We start from the raw sequence: 21,931 nt of genomic DNA, 5'->3' as shown, positions 1-21,931 counted from the left end.
GTGCGCAGCCGACCCGGCTGCGCTCCCGCTGAACTGAAAATCTAAATGACGCTCAGTGACGTTGGGACGCATGCCTGACGTCACCTCGCGTCATTTTATGCCTTGGCGAGCGCGGCCTGTCCCCGCTCGCCAAGCTGAAGATTCAGCCCATAAAATTCTTAGGGGGCTTGACAGGGTAGATGCTGAGAGGTTGTTTTCCCTTGTGGGAGAGTCTAGGACCAGAGGGCATAATCTCAGAGTAAGGAATCGCCCATTTAAAGCAGAGATGAGGAGGAATTTCTTCTCTCAGAGGGTAGTCAACCAGTGGAATTCTTTACCACAGAGGGCTGTAGAGGCTGGGTCGTTAAGTATATTCAAGGCTGAGATAGACAGAGTTTTAATCAGTAAAGGAATCAAGGGTTATGGGGAAAAGGCAGGAAAGTGGAGTTGAGGATTATCAAATCAATCATTGAATGGCGGAGTAGACTCGATGGGCCGAATGGCCTACTTCTGCTCCTACTTCTTATGATCTTTCACTATCAAGCCTGATTAGTGTCAGGTGCACTCGATTTTTAGAAGTTTTTTTTTCATTGCTATACGTCTCTTGAGGTCTGCCCATGGTGGATATCAGGTGAGTTGCTATGGAGGTTATGAGAGACCATGGTGGGTGGGTGAGAGGCTGATGAGGCCTCGAGAGCCTAACAACTTGTATAACAACCAGGACAAAGTCCCAGTGAACTAAGGTGGGCTTTCTAATCAGCCCACCTCGGCCCTTGCCCACTTCCAACACTCTGTTTCCAGGGATGGCGGGCCAGACTCTACCCCACACCAGGCACCTCCACCTCCACCACACTGCCCCCACAGAGTGGAAATCATGGATTTTGGGGTAGTTTTTAACCAAGGCGGGTCTGGTGACTTAGGCATTTTCCCGACTCGAGCTACCTGCCTTGGTAGCCAAAATCCAGCTCCAGGATAACTCACTCATGGCGGGGGGGTGGGGAAAAGGCTTTCTCTCAAGCAAATACATAGGAATAACAGATCAACACACAAGTTGCTAATGTTCTATCTAAAACAGACAAAACTTTAAAAAATGCACAACCAATCATGCAAGCTTCTATATCCCAGGAAAGACAAACAGCACACTGACTTCTCAGTAGTTAATATTTACAAGTGAAAGATAAAAGAAGCCAACAAGCTAATGCCTTGCCTGTATTAAGAAAAGTTGTACATGTAAAATGATGAAGTGCTTTATGGTAGAGCAGCAAGGTGAATATAGAGTCTAGGGTTGGAATTTCAGTTCCTGACTTGCGACCCTGGTGCCAACGTGAATACGTGCACACATCGCAATTTCCGAATGCAAATAACCCAATTGGCCATGAGTCACGTTTGGCACCCAATTAGCAATGACAGATGAGGGACCAAGGCAGAAGCAAGCCCAATTTAAAAGGTAAGCAGCAGGCATTGCTGAGGGTGCTATTCCTTCACAAAATGGCATGGGTAGAGGGGAGGGCAGTGGGCTGGTTGGGGGGGGGTTGCTAGTGCCACAGCAGCACCCCCCCACCCCACCCCCCGCCTCCCATTTGCCCGACGAGTCACTGCAGGTCCTGATGGAGACGGTTAGTGCTGGTGCACACTTTCTCTTCCCTGCCAGCAGTAACACAACGGACTAAAAGGGTATGGCTAGAGATGGCAAAGAAAGTCAGCAGTAGAGGAGTGGTAAGGAGGATCTGGGTGCAGTGCTGGAAATGCTTCAACGACCTTATTAGCTCTGACAAGGTGAGTGGCGAGAGAGACCCACCGTGGTATGCATCCTGGTCATCAGTCGTCAGTGTGCCAAGGAAAGGGGCATCCTGACGGCACATAGACGGCTACTCAGCTTGGGAGAGGGCTGGGCTGTGGTGTCTCACTGACCCAGGAGCTTCAATCAGAACCCCGGTGCTGCTGGTCAGGTGGCTGGAGTGAAGTCTGTAACGTCGTCAGCAAGTGAGAAATCCTGCAAGTGGAGAGGAACAGAGGCCCTGTGCTAGTGGCATCGTTCTTCACCATGAAGACCAAAATGGAGAAGAACTCTTAAGGGACCGGGAGGACACGCCAGGAAGGTGGCCAGGCACAGCTCGCAGTTCTCATGGGGAGCAAGTGCTTAATATGGTCAAAGTGTTCAACCTCAGGGATGCAGAGGGCAGAGAAATGGGGATCCGTCGCAGATAGGGTGAAGACATCACAACATCTCCAAGATTCGACATGCATGCCAATGCTCCCTGTAAAACCAGCTGTCAATGCATAAGCTGTCTTCTCATTATTTTAAGCAGTAGAAGCATCAGCTGAGTGTACTGATATCTCCTCAATATCTTCTCTTGTGTCTCCCACAGGGACAGCTGCAGGGGGCCAGTGGTTGACGCACAGGGAACAAGACCCCCAAGACTCAGAGGAGGAACTCACCTCGGAGGCTAAATTCACCACATCTTACTGGTGCGCCCTCCACCAGCGCAGACACTCGCACCTCAGTGGGTCAAAGCGCATCAGCAGAGATGGTGGCACAGGGCAAGGTGCACGTCACTTCAGAGCAGAAGATTCCGGGGATGCAAATTTGACTGTGGCCAGTCCCCCATGGAGGATGGAGGACACCTGCAGCACTTCTTAGCAGGGTGGAGGTGCTTTGCCTCGGGAGTCACAAAACAGGTGGCTCTACCTGGAGAACAAGCATGAGACGTGTGCAACATGTTGGAGTTACCTGAGGCACAATGGAGTCGTGGGATGAGAATGGAGGAATCCGTTCATTTCATGCGCTCTACAATGACTCAGTGCTTTAAGCATGTGAGACCCTCCCTTTGGAGAGTGGTGAACATCATGAAGGGCCATGCGCGTCATCACTGAGAGTGGATGCAGAAACAACGCACTTACATGCACAAGATGCATGCCAGACTCACCAGCATTGACCAGACAGTGGTGCTGATGCCTTAAGAGAAGCCTGGAGCGGATGCCAACTGTGCCCCTCCAGTGATCAAGGGCACCATGAAAGGGCTGAGATAGCAATAGACGGTGATGAGGGTGGCACTCTTCAGAGCGTTCCATCATCATCATTTGCCCCACGACTCCTCCGACAGGCAAGGCATCAGTGGAGTCACGCCCTGTGATAGAGGCTGCACCTACAGCATTACCAGTGTGGCAGCCTTTGGAGATGTCGCTCCCAGAATCACCATGAGGCAGTCGCCATGGACATCTCAGGCACAGACAAGCACAGCCGAACAACCTACCTCCATCTCATCCTCTGCCACAGTGGAAGCACCTCATAGGGGTTTTAAAAAAAATAATAATTCATTCACGGGATGTGGGCGTCACTGGCTGGGCCAGCATTTATTGTCTATCCCTAATTGCCCGCCCGCGGAGCCCACAGTGCCAGTTTGTTCACTTTATGGGTCACTTGGCTGTTTATAATGAGAGAAGATTTTCACTGCTAAGCCATTAAAGCTTTTGGAAAATTGTTACACTAGGGCTGACTTGTGTTTCCAAGTAATCCTGGGGAGACTCCAGAGAGTTGGAAGTGAGAGTTGGCAGAGCAAAAGGAGTGTGCTGGTGAGGATTTTGTCTAGGTCTGGAGCCTTTCTTCCCCTCCTTCCTGACCTCTGCATCCACATTGCCCAAGGGTCTGCCTCTGCTCTGGCACATGCCGTGCCCTATCGGTTCTCAGGTCAAACTCTGTGAAGCTTGACACCATTTCCTCTTGTGTCCTTCCAGCACTCTTCTATCATTGGCATGGGGTTGTGTAGTCTGTATGAAGCCACCCACCCCCTCAGAAAAAAAGCCCTAGTCAAGAATTCATAGATCTGATGGATACTTCTTATCACGGAGCACAACTACTTGGTGAGATAGCATGACAAAAAGTACAAAAATGGGAATTCAACACTACAATGATGAGTGCTAACATTAGGCGGAAGGTTCATAAAACTTCTCCAAAGAGAAAAGACAGAGTAACATCTCAGGTGCAGATGTGGTCAGTTCTAACAGTGACAGAAGTTTCCATTAATATTACATCTTTAATGTGGACAGACCTCAAACAAAAGCATCATGAAAATTAAACAGTGAGCCAAAGGAGGAAGGGCGGCCATAAAAAGGATCTCCACTTCAAGACTTTGCCTCAATTTTCTTTTCGCATACACTGATGGACTTACCAGTATTTTACCAGAATCTTCTGCTTTAATTTTGCTAAATTAAAAAAAATCATTAACAGGATGTGTTCGTCACTGGCATGACCAACATTTGTTGCTCATGCCTAATTGTCCTCGAGAAGCTGGTGGTGAACAGTCTTCTTGAAGTCTTCGCTGCAGTCCATCTGGTGTAGGTACACCCACAGTGCTGTTAGGGAGTTCCAGGCTGTTGACCCAGCAACAGTGAAGGAACGGCGATATATTTCCAAGTCAGAATGGTGAGCGGCTTGGAGGGGAACTTCCAGGTGGTGGTGTTCTCATCTATCTGCTGCCCTTGTCCATCTAGGTGGTAGAGGTCGCAGGAGATGCTGTCGAAGAAGCCTTAGGGAATTACTGCTGTGCATTTCGGATATGGTACACATTGCTGCCACTGAGCGTTGTTGGTTGAGGAGGCGAATGTTCAAGGTGGTGGATGGGGTGTCCATCAAGGTGGGCTGCTTTGTCCTGGATTGTGTCCAGCTTTTTGTGTGTTATTGGAGCCGCACTCATCCAGTCAAGTGGAGAGTATTCCATCACATTCCTGACTTGTACCTTGTAGATGGTGGACAGGCTTTGGGGAGTCAGGAGGTGAGTTACTCACTGCAGAATTCCCAGCCTCTGACCTGCTCTTGTAGCCATGGTGTTTATGTGGCTGGCCCAGTTCAGTTTCTGGTCAGTGGTAACCCCCAGGTTGTTGATAGTGGGGGATTCAGGAACGGTAATTTCATTGTATGTCATGGGGAGATGGTTAGGTTCTCTCCTGGTTACCACTGTGTCCTCCTCCTCCTGTGTCCCTTAGCAATTTGCTGTTGTTGAGAACTCTGCATCCTTTCTGCGGTCAACACTGTGAGGCGAGGGGCGTCTCACATTCTCCCAGACTGGTTGCTGCCTTTTGCCTCTGTCCCAACTTTGCTGATTGCCCCTGATCCGTCACCACCTCCTCCTTTATATCATCACCCTGACAGCACATTGCGCTCGGCTCACAGAAACAAAATTCAAATCTACCTCTTGTGCCAGCTGTTATCATGTTCCTTAATGACTTAAATGGCCATTTAACAAAAAGGGTTGCAACCTTCGCCTCCTCTCGGCGTAATCAAAAATTTGAGTGGTGCCAGTCTCGCGACAGGAAACCTGCACACTGACCAGGAGGTGGGGGCGGGTTTCAGCAGCCAGTGGCCACCAAAACCCACCCTCTCTAACAATCCAAAGTCCTGGTCTAGGTGTCTGATTGGAGAGTGTTATGATCCCAGCTGATGTTACTACTGGAAACCTGGCTTGATAGGTCCTAACTTTTTCTTTTTTTAGAAATCGTGGCGGTAAGTTGCTGAACAAATTCACATGAGTCTGATGAACGTTTAACAAAAATAATAAAACATTTATTAAACAAGAAAAGTGAATTACGTTACATCAAACAAAAAGGTTGAAAAGCTCTCAGTTAAAAAAAAGTAAGAAAATGATTCAAATATTCATGATTCCTTCATCCCAGCTATATCTTTACAGATAAATAGAAATTCAGAAAAATAAAACAATTTACCATACCAGTCTTTTACTCTAATGTTCAGGCTAAGTATGCAATACATGTGAACCAACTGGTGGATTATGGACAGACACACCACACTCCAAAGCAAATGGCAGATGCAACCAAAGCATTTCTTAACAAAGGATTTCTTAACAACCCACCCAGGCACTTGTTACACTGTGAACCAACTGGTCTTGCTGAAACTCTCTTTCCTACGAGGTTTTCCAATCTCCACATTTGAAGAACTTTCCTTAGAATTCTCTTCAAGCATCGCTTCCACTCAGATGGCTTCAACCAAGTGCCACTTCCAGGGTTTTAACCTCGCCTTCTGAGATTTCTTTCCTCTGGGTCTCCCGCGTATACTCAAGCTTCACCTTCCAAGCACACTTTCAGATCTTTGACCATACCAAGCAGAACACCACTACTCCAAAAGGGTACCTTTGCCCTTATGGCCCGCATCACAGAGCCACCAACCTCAGCTCTCCTCTTGGATCTTCAGGCTTTCTCCAGCCCACTTTGCTTCAAGTTTGCTCCCTGCAGCTCTCTCCCATTAATTTGGAGCCTATTTCTCTTGCTCTTTTTTCTCAACTTTAAACAAGATCTATTTCTCATCTTTGTCCTTTTCCCTTACCGGGAACCTCCTTCTGGGATCTGTTTCTGCCCCACTCCCTAGTTTGGGATCTTCTTCTTTGTTTGGGACCCTCTCCCTACCCCATCCTGTGTCCTGCTGTCCAGGACACCTTCTCTCAAATGGCGTTCCTCTTCAGGTCACCTGACCTGCACTTTCACACTGTTTTGCTGTTCTTTTCCATTATCTTCTGCGCATGTGCGCAGGGCCAGTGCCTGGCCTGAAGACGGTGAAATCAACAAACTGTGCATGTGCGGCTATTCTCCAGCTGACGCATGCTCAGGAAGCCTGAAGCCCGGTAGAAACTGTAGTTCACAAGCTCCGAACTCCTGATCTAGGTAAGTATGCTTGGGTTTCCTCACAAGAGTTGAACAACAATTTGTATTTATACGGTGCCTTTACCATAGTAAAGGCATTATCAAACAAAATTTGACATTGAGCCAAATATTTGAACCTGTGGACCACAAGCTTGATAAAAGAGGTAGGTTTTAAGCAGTGGACTAAAGGAGAAGAAGTGGGTAGGTAGAGATATGGAGAGGTTTAGGAAAGAAAATCTAGGGCTTAGGGCCTAAGCAGCTGAAGGTGCCACTGCCGATGGTGGAGCAATGAAAATCAGGGTTGTATAAGAATCCCACGTGTTATTAACTGGTCAACTGGGCCAGGTCAGATTCCAAAACCAAATCAGAAACCTGCCATGTTAGTTCCTGTGAATTTAGTCTTAAGTCTCTACATTCAGTCCCAGAAATGTATTAAAAATTGGGTCCATGTACGATAAAAAACAGTTCTCTTAGTAGTAATGATCTGTGTAAGGGCAGATCCCCTGTTCATTTCTTCATGCCTCACACTCTTCCTCTTTCTTCTTCAGTTATTCATATTTCACATTTTAAATTCCAAGTTTATTCTCTTTCTCCCTCTTGGTCTATATCCTTTTAATCTTCCTTCAATCACTTCCTTCATCAAGTTCTCAGGCCAATCCAACCCTGTTGCCTTTTCTTGATGATATTCACTAATGATCTTTTCTCCTCCACCATCCTGAGAACTTCTTCACTGACCTTTTGTTCTCTCCAACTGACCCACTCCATCCTTCTCCAGAACCGCATTCCACAACTTTCTGGTCTTTATATTTCCACTTTTCTTAAAGTTCACATTTCAGCTACGTGCAACAAGACACTGCAAATCAAAGAACTGATCACTCTTAAGATCTCTACTCATTTCTATGCTGAACAATCCTTTACCTCTGGACAATGCATTCATTGCCATTGTTACTTGAGCTCTGATTTCTTTATGGCTTTGATATGAAAAATCTTTCAATTGGGTGAACTAGCAAAGGCTGCTGAAATTGCTGAAGACCAATCAGAGTTGACTGCAGAGATAAAAGAACTCTGTACATACTACAATCTGGACAGTAATTGGTGAAACTGAACCTAGTGTAATCTCATGCAGAGTGAGACTTGGCTGTCTATTATCATCATTGCTCTTGAGCATTTATGTGAAAGCCATGATAATAGAAGCACTAGATGAAGTACAGAAAGATGTCAAAGTATAAGGACAATTGGTGAAGACAGTAAGATTTGCACATGACCAGGCCTAGTGGCTAGCACAGCAGATCTACAGATACTAATGGGTAGAACGAATAAAGTTGGTGAGAGCTTACAGAATGAAAATTAATGTCGAGAAAACAAAAGTTACGAAGACTAGAAGAAATAATGCTGGGTAAGCAGAGGTCAAGATAAATAGTCAACAGCTGGAACAGGTTATCACAATTTAAGTAACAGGGGAAAGGCTTCTCAGAAGATGGTAACTGCCATAAGGTTTTCTTAGCAGCTATACATATCTCACTGTGGTCCTGCCTCCTATTTTGGCTAATTCCAAACTTCAGCCCCTACCAGCCTCCCATGGGTTGGAACTATATGGATGTTTGCACAGGTGACACACTCCTGTCAAACAAACATCAATTGGACAACAAATTTTTTTTATTCTTTCACGGGATGTGGGCATCATTGGCTAGGCTAGCATTTATTGCCCATCCGTAATTGCCTTTGAGAAGGTGGTGGTGAGTTGCCTTGTTGAACCGTTGCAATCTAAGTGGTGTAGGTACACACACAGTGCCGTTTTGGTGGGAGTTCCAGGATTTTGACCCAGCGACAGTGAAGAAATAGCGATATAGTTCCAAGTCAGGATGGTGTGTGGCTTGGAGGTGAACTTGCAGGCGGTGGTGTTCCCATGTGTCTGCTGCCCTTATCCTTCTAGGTTGCGGGTTAGGCAGGTGCTGTCAAAGGAGTATGGCAGGACATAATCAAAACAAGCAGTCTTTGGCACATGAACAGGTGTGGACTGCAGACTGATGGCTGCAGAATCGAATACAATTCAGGCCAATCTGTAAATGACAACACTTTTGGGATAAACAACATATGTTACAGCATCCCCCTCCTCCAATAAGGGCGTACATATGTGCCGCAAGAAGAATGTGTCCTTGCCTCCAACACTCCCAGGATTTGTGGAAGCTTCAATATTTTATTTTAAATAATTTTTTTTTTCTCCACGTGTCAATGCATGGTGTGGTGCTGAAATATATGGTGGAATTTTCTAGTCCCGCCGCTGTCAATGGACTTTTGAACGGCTCATTGCTTTTTAAAAATTCTACCCGTACAAATCAGGAGATAGCACTTTCAATCCTTGGGCCAACCCCAGCAGCCAGCCAGCACTCCAGGGTTGAGGAACATGGCGAGTAAGGATCTCACCTCCCAATCACCAACCAGTAGTGGCTGTTGTGTAGGTCTGCATCCCTGGACACACAAGAGGATAGCATCAAGCTCCAATCTTGTGACTTCCATGATCAAATAGCATGCCATGCTCCATCTCGGATCACACAAGTAGATCAACGACTGGGACAAGGTACGAGGTGACTGCCAGTGCTATTTTCTGTAATTGCTTTAAGCGAAGGGAGATGGCGTCAGTAGAAAACTGGTGTGTAATGAAGGGGAAAAGATATTTAGCATTTTCACCATGCTGCGTAACCCTGGCCATTCATCATCCCCAGCCAACAAGTTTGCTTTTCTGTTTCCAGCTCTCCACTTATGTATCTGGTTGCTAGGGAGTTCACATAATACCTGCGGATGAGCCTCAAATTTTCTGATACTTTTCTTGAATCATATTTGAACTTGCCCCATGTGTGGAATCACTGCTGTGCACCTACGTTATACCGCTCTGTGACACAAGTGCGTTGGAACCACTTGTATAAGGTTATTTGAAGATAAAAGGCAGAGGTGGATGAGATAAACAAAATGGATAAAGATCAAGAAAGATCTTTCGTTTATAAACACTTCATGACCTCTGGACGTTCAAAGCACTTTCCAGCCAGTGAACTACATTTGGAGTGAAATTACTGCTGTTAATAGGACAGGAGTAGGTCATTCAAGCCTGTTCCTCTATTCAATTAGGTCATGGCAACTCTCCATCTTAACTCCATCTACCTGCCTTGGCTCCATAACCCTTTAAAACCTTGGGGAGAATTTTTCCTATGGCGGGCGGGTTGGGCGGGCCAATTAAGGCCCGCCCAGCGTAATGCGCGGCCAGTAGCGCTCAGCGCTACCTGTGCGGGCGGGGGGATGAGGGAGAGTCGGGGCCTGTATTCTTTTGCGTGCATGCGTGCGAAAGAACGCAGCAATCCCCCTGAGGCACGGAGCTGCCTCAGGGAGATTGAATTGATTATAAAACATTTAAATAAATGAAGTAAAAATTTGTTTAAGCATGTCTCCTCATGTAACAGTGTCACATGAGTTGGGACATGTTTGTGAACTTTGGAAAATTTATTCATTTATTTTATAAAAGCTTCAGGAAACCTCATCCCGCCCGTGGTTGAGGTTTCCTGTAAAATCCGAAGGCCGCTTGGACTCTTCGCCTGCCCGCCAATCTTAAGGTTGGACGGGCAGCGTTCTTAACTAGTTCGAACGAAATATCGAGATGACGCACCATGGCGTCGGGACGCACGCCCGACGTCATCGCGCGTCATTTTACACGTCAGCGTGTCAGGCCCGACCCCCCCCTCCAACCACACCAGCCAGAAGATTCAGCCCCTTGTCTTACAAAAATCCATCAATTTCAGATTTGAAGAAAATTCTTAGAATAGAACAGAATAGTACAGAATAGAATAGAATTTGACACCATAGAATGAGGCCATTCAGCTCACCGTGCCTGTGCTAGTGTGAAAAATAGGCTTTTAAAAAATATTTTTGGGGAATATTGTGTTATTCTTTGAAGGCGGCTGTGTGTGCCTGTGTATGTGTGTATGATTTAATTATGCTGGGCAGAGGTTAATAACAGACAGGTTGCCTGGGGGGCTTTGAAACTTGAAAAGGATAGAGGTGTTGGGTTTGAGGTGCAAGTTTTTTTTAAATTTATTTACGGGATGTGGGTGTCGCTGGTTAGGCCAGCATTTACTACCCATGCCTAACTGCATCAAAATCCAATGCCTTCTAGATGGTAGCTGTCCTGGGTTTGGAAGGTGCTGCCTAAGGAGGCTTGGTGAGTTTCTGCAGTGCATCTTGTTCCTGCACAAACCAAATCTCAGAGGGAAACTTGGCTTACCTTTTGTTTTTGTATTCTGAAAACAAGAAGAAGGCATACTAATCTCAGCAGCAGGGAGCCCAGTAACACTTCTGGGATTTTAAAAATTAAAAGTTTCCGGTGGTGGAGGGAATGAATGCTTGTGGAATGGGTGCCAATCAAGTGGGCTGCTTTGTCCTGGATGGCGTCAAGCTTCTTGAGTGTTGTTGGAGCTGCACTCATCCAGGCAAGTGGAGAGTATTCCATCACACTCCTGACTTGTGCCTTGTAGGTGGTGAACAGGCTTTGGGGAGTCAGGAGGTGAGTTATTCGCCATAGGATTCCTAGCTTCTGACCTACTCTTGTGGCCACAGTGTTTATGTGGCTTCTGCCACTGGAAACAGTTTCTTCCTGTCTACTCTATGAAACATTCTCATAATTTTGGGCACTTCTAGTAAACTGTTCTGTTCCAAAAATATTCTGAGAGCATGCAGTGTCACAGAGATCATTTTACAACATATCATCAAAAAGCAAAAGCATGATTAGCAGACCATAACAGAACTGTTGCCTCCAACCTCACTATGTGTGCTGCGTCACACACTGTTCCATAGTGGGAAGTCATCTTTTAGAAGGAAGGCTGCCCACGATTCCACAAAATTCTGAATTTAAAATCAAGGGCAGTGGATCAACTAGTCGAAAGACTGAATGTGCATGTCATAGTAATCAAATAAGGCCTATAACATCCAATTTTGACCAGTGTTCTTCCAGCATAGAATGGTGGGGGAGGATAGGTTAATAGCCCATGTACTGTGTACATGGATTTTTATATCCATATAAAAATTCAGCCTTCTAAAAAAATTTAAATGAAAGTGTCGAACTGTGCAGCTGACAGATTTTTAGGTCAGACAAGTTTAATGCAATTTTAAAGGACTCTATTGTTTCAATTAACCAAATGGTGTTTTGTTAGACCCTGTTGAATTTATATCAACGCTCGCACTGGTAACATGAGGGAAATGGCTTGGAGGAGTCCAACAGTGTTTGGAGCTCAAATAACAAGAGAGATGTGGTAATTTGCATGGAGTATTTTGGTGGCTGTGTCAACCTTCAACAAAGTTTATGGTAATCTAGCCTCCTCATATATGCAAGCCCTACAAACTATTTCCTCCAATGCTGTTCAAATCCTTCACAGTTCTCTGTGATGGTACAGGGGCAACATTTATGAACGAGAGAAATAACATGGAAGTGCTGGACGAGGTGCTAAGAGGTTCAAACTAACACATCTGCAGGGTCATACGGTATTTACATAGAGCACTAAGAGAACAAGGAGAGATAAACCCAGAAGCTACAGTTTTAACATCAATGGTGGAAAAGCTTTTAGAAACTATAATACTGGACAAAATCAACAGTCATTTGGACAGTATAGGTTAATTAAGGAAAGCCAGCACAGACTTGTTAAAGGCAAATTGTGTTCAACTAACTTGACTGAGCTTTTTGGTAAGGTAACAGAGATAGTTGGTGAGGGCAGTGCGGTTGATATGGTGTACATGGGCTTGTAAAAGCTATTTGATAAAGTGCCACATAATAGACTTGCCAGCCAAGTTGAAGTCCATGGAATACAAGGGAGAGTGACAACATGGATACAAAGTTGTCTGAAAGCCAGGAAACGGAGAGTAATGGTGAACAGTTATTTTTCAGACTGGAGTAAGCTATGTAGAAGGGTCCCCCAAGTGTCAGTACCAGGACCACGGCTTTTCAACATATATCAATGACTTAGGAGTGCAGGGCATAATTTCAAAATTTGCCAAAGACACAAATCTTGGATGTATTGTGAACTGTGAGGAGGATAGTGATATATAGACTGCAGGAGGACATTGGTGGAATGGGTGGAAATGTAACAGATTAAAGTTAATGCAGAGAATTGTGAAGTGATAAATTTTGGTAGGAAGAGCGAGGGAGAGGCAATATTAAATAAGGGGTAATTCTAAATGGGGTGCAGGAACAGAGGAACCTGTGGAAAAAGTGGTTTAAAAGGCATACAGAAGCCTGGGCTTTATAAAGAGACGTAGGGCTGGATTATATGGCTCCCCTCACCCTAGAGTAAATGCTGGGGATGAGCCTGCCGCCGCTTGGCCAGCTTGCCCTGTTTTAATTTTTAGTTGATGGGACTTTAATTACTATGAGGTGAGACTTCCCCGCCTCTCTACAGGAGGAAACTCCACTTCATAGAATTGCCGGCCAATCGGAGAAGTGGTGGCCACTGTCGATACTGCAGCTAGGCTAACGGGATTGGTGGTGGTGGTGGGGGGGTGGGAACACGGTGACGTTCAGCAGTGGACCTGGGGCCTCCAAGTAAGTCTGAGATCTTGCCAGGGCCTGGCTGGCAGGTCCCAGCATGGGGAGGGCAAACCGTTTCAGGGGGCCTCCAACAGGCACCCACAGCCACCACCCCCTCTGACTGGTTACCAGCCTGCAGGGACAAACCCTACTGCAATGCACGCTGGGCACAGGCCACTCCTGCTGCCCATTAAATCTGAGTAGTGATTGGAATGAGGCCCTTAAGTGGGCAGGTACCACACCCAATGCTGTAACATTACATCAGGGGCGGGTTGGCCAGCAGCGCATATGTCACCAATGGCACAGCGACCTATTTTACTCACCTATGTCCACTCACCTTCTTTCACACCCTTGGTGGGGGGCCTATAAAATCCAGCCCATGAGATCAAAGGCAAGAAAGTTGTGATGAATCTTTATAAAACAGGTTCGACCTCAACTGGAGTATTGTATTCAATTGTGGGTACTGCACTTTAGGAAGGCTGTGGAGGCTTTAGAGAAGGCGCAGGGAAGGTTTACAAGGATGGTTCCAGGGATGTTAAGTTCAGTTAACTTCAGTTAAGTGGATAGACTGGAGAAGCAGGGGCTTTTCTCCTTAGAAAAGAGAAGGTTGAGAGGGGATTTGATAGAGGTGTTAAAAATCAGGAGGGTTCTGGACAGAGTGGACAGGGAGAAACTGGACCCATGCACAGAGGGGTCGAGAATCAGAGGACACAATTTAAGGTGACTGGTAAAAGAAGCAATAGTGACATAGGAAGAACCTTTTTTAATGCAGCAATCTGTTAGGATCTGGAGTGAGGCAGAGATAGGTTCAATCGTGGCTCTCAAAAGGGAATTGAATAAGCACCTGGAAAGAAATAATTTGCAAGGCTACAGGGAAAGGGAGAGTGGGACTAGCAGAGTTGCTCTTACAGGGAGCCAACCTTCCTTAGCCTCCTTGTGTGCTATAACCATTCTATGATTCCATGTCGGCCATTTTAGGCATTGACAATCATTACTCAAGCATCGTGGACACTGGAAAAGTATCAACGGATTGGAAACAGACTGATGTGGTTCATTATTCAAACCAGATGATAAGACTAACACAGGCAAGTGTAGACTCATTAATCTTACTTCAATTCTGTTCAAAACGCAGGAGAGAGAAATCCGTCCCATAAATCTGTACTGCATTTTTAAAAAGGCTCCAAAAATGAAAGGATAATACTGCTCTAAGCCACCGTGCTTTTCACATGCTTCCTAAAACCAGTATTAAATGTATCACCAAAGAAAATATTCTTGATTAAGCCCTACAAAACTCCAAACTTTCCAAATTTCATGACCCATCCCCCTACTCTCCTCTCATTTATTAGGGACTTATTATCTTCAACACAAATTCCATCCTCAACCAAGTGAATGGGTTACGTAGACTTCTGGGCTAAAATTCTCTTTCCCAAAGATGCAAGGAAATGAAATGAGGAAATAATTTGGAGGGCTCACAAACATGAGGATGCTGAACTAACATAAACACTGCTGGAAAGCCTGTTGCCAGGCCTCAGTCTAACTCTGCTCTTGACCCAGTAGGAAGAAGGAGCACAAGGACAGCCCAGCTCAAGTGGCTTGTTGCACAAGGTAAAAACCAGCACTCACACCAACAATAAATGTCATTATCCTTCATACTTCTGACTCCCTTTTGTCCTCACACTATTGAAAGCAGCTGCACTAAACCTCACCTCCCAGCCTCAGAAAAAACCTCAAATAGATCTGTGGCAAGCACAGTATCTGCCTACAAATATTTTCACAGAATTCTTTCTTACATCATGTTTAGACAAAAGCTTCTGAGAAAATGGATACCGTGACTTTCAAACCTAATAAACATGTGGCCAGGAAAAGTGATTGCTCTGCAATAAATTCTAAGGAGGGAGGCAAACAATGAAGAGGTTGAGGAGGGACAGAGAGGCTTTTTTAAATGCTCTCTGCAACAGATAATAAAAAAAAGTCGAACAAAAGTAGGAAATCCGTTCCTTCCTTCCTTCCTTCCTTGCGTAGGATTTAGCGCAAAATAAGGTCACCTGCATCAAACCTGGAAACAGAACTTTAGAATCTGAAGTCTGTATAAGGAGGAGCAAAAAGCAGAGAGCGCCAGGGACACAGAAGTTGCACAAAGAATAAAGACAGGGATTCAGCAAACAGTCAAGAGAATCAACAGAACAGGAGGAACCCTACTGGGCTACTTCAGTATCAAAAGGCTTTAAGAATGATAAAGGAGCAAGAGAGAGAAACATAAAAAGGATGAAAAGAAAAGATAAAGGAAGAGAAGAGAGAGGAAAAGATAATGCCTTGATAATGCACCTTGCTTTCATGTGCACACTATTTTTAGTTCTTTATCTAGATGCAGTTAATAAGGCAACTCTCAATAGCATGCTATCTTTTCTAATAACGAACGTACTAGAAAATGCATTCAAGACATAAAACTGTGAAATAAGCGGAGGGTAATAGAATGTCTGGTAATAAGTTGCAAGGCAGTCATTTGATCAGCAGTACAGGTGATGTCATAAATCACAAGAGCAAAGCTCAAGTCATTTAAAAATTTCAGCAGAACCTAGAGATTGAATTACCTCTTGGGACTCCATCATCAAACATTTGGAATTTTTCACATTATATAGCCATTTTAGCCATTATGGACAAGCTGAGTATAGTGCAGAATATCAGATTGAAGTGAAGCATTTATAGAGATAACAGAAACGTGGGAGCTGAGGGTATAGGGCGCTCATTATGTGTTGTACACTGATTCTAGGTGACAACACACAGTCTTCCAACAACCCGCTGCTTAGAAACATACAGTATCATGAAACATCCCAGCACACACATGTACACAGCATAGAGTTATCATTATGGTTCAAGTCATAGGAACAGGAATAGGCCATTCAGCTCCTCCAGCCTGTTGCGCCATTCAATTAGATCACAGCAGATATGTATCTTTAATTTCAACTACCCACCTTGTTTCCATAACCCTTAATACCCTTGCCTAACTCAAATCTATTAATCTCAGTTTTTAAATTTCAAATAAACCTAGACTTAATACTTTTTGGGGGGGAAGAGAGCTCCAAATTTCCACTATCCTTTGTGTGAGGATTTGCTTCACACGTCTTTGCACGTGATATAAGCAGACCTCTTGCTTTTTGAACAAAAACTGAATGTACATTACCAATTCTCGAGGCACAAAGACATCGTCTTGACGAGCAATCACAAGGGCAACAGTTTCTCCTTGTTTAGTACTGCGCAGCATTGCGACTAGCTCCTCCTGAGCCTTCCCCGTTATGTCAATGCCATTCACCTGTCGGAACAATAACAATCAGCAATAAGCATAACACCTCCAAATGGAATAAAGTGGGGATAAGCACAAGAAAATCACATCCCAAAGAAACTGAAGAGCAACCACAGGTCGAGTATCCTTTAAGCTGTAAATCAGAAAACCTAACACATCCAAAAACTCCACATTTCTTGAACCTGATCAACTCTTAGCACGAGACGTGTGTGACCCGAGCCAACACGACCCAAGCCGACACTAACCTCGCCAACCACACCCAACCTTTGCGTGGGAAGTCTCTGACCCAAGCCGATACACGAACCTTGCTGACCACACCCACCCTTTAGCACAGGATGTCTAGTAGTTTGTCTGCACCGTTTACCTTGCGATTTTTGGCTGCACTGTTTACCTTGTGAACCCTCTCCTACAAGCAGAATCGCAGATGGTGCCACGGGTGGGAACTTATTACAGGTACCCTCCATTTATTATTCTGTGGTACATCTTACTTTTCTAAACCGTTTTATTTACTTTATACTATAGCTAGCCTAGGCTTCGGCCATTGTAATGTAAGCAGGCTTAGGCCTGTATGCAGTATCTGAAAACCAAAATTATCTGAAATCCCGAAACACAATCGTCCCCTAGGGTTTAGGATAAAGGATACTCGACCTGCATTACCATTGAGTTAATTATATTTTGCCCTGTGAGCAGGGATAGAAAAAGAAACATTTAAAACTTAAAGCTAAAGAAATAAAGGAAAGACTTTCATCTATATGGTGCCTTTCATGATCTCAGGACATCTCAATGTGCTTTACGCCCAATGAAGCAGTTTTGAGGCGTAGTGACTGTTGTGGAGGTCTTGTGGCTCAGTGGTAGAGTCCCTACCTCTGGGCCAGAAGTTCCAGGTTCAAAGCCCACTCCGGAACTTGATGGCCATGAAAGGTATGTTCATAATATGGCCAAACAGGTTGATTATCAGCCTGTAAATCCTTCCAATATGCCTGATGGCAGGCGGTAAGATGGGGGGAGTTTCCTGGTCAGTCATACTGCAGAAGGCAACTGCAAACCACTGCAGTACTTTGCCAAGCATAATCATAGACCAATCCAATGGAAGTCCATAGTCGCCAAAACCCTCTTAGGGCATGGAACCCGAAGTTGGAGGGTTCACTGTCGTAAGGTAGGAAATGCTGCACTGTCGTAAGGTAGGAAATGCTGCGGCCAATTTGCACACAGCAAAGTCCCACATACACCAATGTGACAATAACTAGGTAATCTGTTTTTGTGGTGTTGTTTGAGGGATAAATAATGACCAGTGCACCAGGGCGAACTCCCTTGCTTTTCTTTGGAATAGTACCTTCCTTAAGATCTTTTATGTCCACCTGAGAGGGTAGAAAGGACCTCAGTTTAACTTCTAATCTAAAAGGAGCACCTTCAACAGTGCAGCACCCCTTCAGTACTGCATTAGAGTGTCAGCTTTGATTTTGTGCTGTCTTTGGAAGGGGACTTGAATCCAAAATTTTGACTCAGAGGTGATAATTCTTTTACCAAGCTATGACTAAGCATTCAAAGGATTAGACAGGAATGCAGACTTGGGAAAAATTCAGATGTGGTTTGTTTTCTGTCTATGAAGTCAATTTATGAGAAATCATTCCTTGGCAATAAGTGAACATAAGAAATAGGAGTAGGAGTACAGTTCCTCAAACCTGCTTCTCAACTTAACAAGGTCACTGCTGATCTTCAGCCGCAACTCCGCTTTCCCACATTCATTGGTGATGATGCATTACCCAGAAAAATTCAGTCATAAGCTACACTTCACAGTGGTTGGATGTGGATCCCATGTGTTTGGGAAAACAAACACAAAACTAGCAAATTACATTATTAACTCTCTAACCAAGTAGAGAATTAAAGGTATGACCTTCACTTCCTCTCGTTTCCCTCTTTGCAAATCCAATCACCAAAACAGGTATCTTCAATTGATAGTCGACCTCCCACATCTTTACTGACCTGCCACTAGAAAAAGTTGACGCCCTACCTAATATTCCCTATTAGACAATTTCTTCCCCCTTTATGGACTGTATCTTCATATGGAGGATTGAGTTATGAGAGGAGGCCAGAAAAACTTGGGCCAATTCTGCCTTGAAAAGAACGGAATGAGATGGGGACCTTGTAAAGGTATAGATAAGATCAGAATAATCCTAAGCATTATTTCAAGTTAAACTACAAGTACAGGTCATATATACAGGGGTGAATTTTCGCTCCCAAGCCAGGAAATCAGAATCAAGAGGCTTGGGAGAAAGTGTCTCGGATATTCGCTTCAGGGTGGGTGTTAACAGAAGTTGGGTCTGCCGGCAGAGGTGGGCTGTTTAAAAGGCCTCCCTTGGTGCTCTGGGACTTCACCCCAGCTGTTAATAAAAGCCCCCCCCAAAACAGCCCTCTAACTGTCACCAGCTCCCCCCACAACCCGCCCATCCCCCGCATACTCCCCAAACTCTGGCGAAAATGATGGGTGCCACTTTCGGGGATGGGCCTTCCAGAATCGGGGCTCCGGCGCCATTTTGGCTAAGGTTTTCTGCCTATGAAGATGCATTACCTGGAAAAATTCAGTCATATGCTACACTTCACAGTGGTTGGATGTGGATCCCAACTGTGTGGGGAAAGCAAACTTTCCCAAGTCCGCCGTTGCAAAATTTGAGCCTCAGGCACAAACTGTGAAAGGCAAACGTTAGAAGGGGTGGATGTCTTCACACAGAAGCATTATAAAACAAACATGACACAGAGTTGCCTAAGAAAACATTAGTTCAAGTATGATGACCAAAAGCTGGGTGAAAGGGGTTTTAAGGAGTGTCTGAGAGGAGGAAGGCTAGGTAGAAGGTTGAGAATGGCCTTCTGGGCAGGGTATTAGAGGTGAAAATTCCAGAGTCATTCAAGCAGTTAAATAATGTTAAAGGGGCGGGGGCAGTGCTGGGAGAATCATAAATGGACTAAATGCCTGAATGGCCTGCCTCATCTGTATTTAGAATTAGGAGCTTCAACAGTTTTGCCACTTGCAGATTACCTCTGATATCCTCATAGCCATTCTTAACTTTCATTCCTTGGTGTTTATTTTTTTCATCCCTCCTCTAATCATACCATTTCTGAATTTGAGAGGCTGGGCATCTACTATGAAACCACTCTGTTATTCAGCTTTCTTCTAACTCAGACCTAGCAATTCAAGTCACAAAGGTGGATCTCCTTACTTCTGCTTCTTTGTGTGCTATTAATAAGCTGCATTAAAGAGTGCAAGGCAACTTAAAACGGCGGATCTTACCAGAGCTCTTTAGTGTGCAAGAAGCACCTCAACAATTTGACAAGGGAGTTTTTCAAATTAGAGTTTGTGTACACAAACATACGAACTAGGAGCAGGAGAAGGCTACTTGGCTCCTTGAGCCTGTTCTGTCATTCAATAAGATCCTGGCTGATCATGGCATCATCAACTCCACATTCTCACCTACCCCTGATAACCTTTCACCATCTTGCTTATCAAGAACCTATCTAGCTAGCTCTGCCTTAAAACTATTCAAAGACTCTGCTTCCACCACCTTTTGAGGAAGAGAGTTCCAAAGACTCAAGACCCTCAGAAAAAAATATTCTCCTCACCTCTGTCTTAAATGGGCGACTCCTTATTTTTAAACAGCGACTCTTAGTTCTAGATTCTCCCGCAAGAGGAAACATCCTTTCACATCCACCCTGTCAAGACCCCTCAGCCTTTCATGTGTTTCAATCAATATGTGTTACAGATCATTCAGGGAGTTCAAGTTGCTGTGCTAACATGCACTTTGACATGAATGTCGTAGTCTGGAGCTATGGATAATGATGGTAGAGGCTCCAACTTTCTTTCCATCACATGGCTGACCAGGAGTCTCTCCCACTCTTACTGCCTGCCATTGGCGTCTGTTGGAAGGATCTACAGGCTGATAATCAACCTATTTGACAGCTTCCTTGGCCATCAAGACCTGGGGTGGGACTCATATCTGGAGCTTCTGACTCAAAGGCAGGGACACTACCCGCTGCATCACAAGATCCCCTGAATTAGTGAACCTTAACTCTGTCACATATGGAGCATTTTACTTCCACTGTTGACACAGTGATGACAGTCCTGGCTATCCGCTACTTTGACTTCTGATACACTGCTTCTAAATACTGTAATAAGCAGGTATGACAGGGTAGCGGTTATGTTTCTGGACAAATAATCCAGAGAACTCATATTCAGATCCCATGGTGGCAGCTTGAGAATTTAAATTCAGTTTTAAAACAATCTGGAAATAAAAGTTGTCTCTGAAAGTGACAATGAAGCTTTTGGAATGTCGTTAAAAACTTCACTAAAGTCCTTCAGGGGAGAAACCAGCCATCCATAATCAGCCTGGCCTGTAATGTGACTCTAGTCGCACACTAAGTGCCTATGATTTTCTGATATGGTTTTGTAAGCCACTTAATTGTATCAAACCACTAGAAAGAATAAGAATACACCAGGCGGACTACAGCCGTTCAAGAAGACACACCACCACCTTCTCAGAGCAACTGGGAATGAGCAATAAATACCAGTGTGGTCAGCGGCGTCTACAACACAAAAATGCATCATTAAAAAAAATGCCAATCTTTGTTTTGTAGTGCACCCTCAATTCTAACGAAGCCACACTGTAATTCCAACAAATGGATCCCTTAGAAAGCACATCAAGCATTGTGTCCATTTATACTTTTCTTAGAATTACAAGGAGGACACTTTGATCTGAGAGTGGTGAACTGAAAAAAAACTGATAGCTCTCATTTCCTGAGCAATGTATTATCCCTCTAGGGCCTCGCCTCAACCTCCATCTCAGCCTGGATTCAATTGTAGGTCACTCCTTCTGAGTAGACTGAACCTTTAACTCTGTCACACATGGAGCACTTTACTTCCACTGCTGACACAGTGATGACAGTCCTGACCACATTGAGCAAGCTTCGGATGACAGGGGAAGATATATAATTTTGGTAATATGATGACATGAACACTGAGACTACCAATTTGACCCGGATTTTACCCATTCGGCAAATGCATTTCTTGCACTTCACGGCAAGCTCCAGATGTCTCGGTCTCAAGGCTCACCACACACTAAAATTCCCAACAGATTTCGAATTGAAGGTTTCACATTTTTTTTGCAAAAATAAAAAATGAATACCCAGTGTGTGAGCGGCATGAAAGGACTGTGGAAAACGGGAGAGCATTAAGCAAGCAGACGATGTGACAAGAACAGCTGTATAAATAATCCCTATGGTTCTACAGTTCAGTCCAAACTTGAACTTCTACAGTCAGGGCCCTCAAGCTCCTGCCAGCGTCCTTTTGGCTCAGTGCCAGCAGGCGTGAGGTGCCACCCAGGTAGAAAGGCCCCAATAACCCGGCCAATGGGGCGTGCCATAGTCTCCACTCTACATCTGCCTGCTCGGTG

At 44.8% G+C, this 21,931-nt stretch overlaps 1 protein-coding gene across 1 annotated transcript in view; it reads right to left on the bottom strand.

The window, feature by feature from the left end:
- LOC144686400 (partitioning defective 3 homolog B-like) overlaps positions 1–21,931 on the bottom strand; it is an 877,073-nt gene that overhangs the window by 436,143 nt on the left and 418,999 nt on the right. The window contains exon 10 of the mRNA XM_078551550.1: positions 16,371–16,499. Coding sequence (XP_078407676.1) covers positions 16,371–16,499 — 129 coding nt within the window. The remainder of the gene's footprint in view (positions 1–16,370; positions 16,500–21,931) is intronic.

Source organism: Cetorhinus maximus, chromosome 11, assembly GCF_964194155.1.
Source record: "Cetorhinus maximus chromosome 11, sCetMax3.hap1.1, whole genome shotgun sequence".
NCBI classification, from domain to species: Eukaryota; Metazoa; Chordata; class Chondrichthyes; order Lamniformes; family Cetorhinidae; genus Cetorhinus; species Cetorhinus maximus.
Note: the sequence above shows the minus strand (reverse complement) of the source record. Positions and strands in the feature narration are given on the sequence as shown.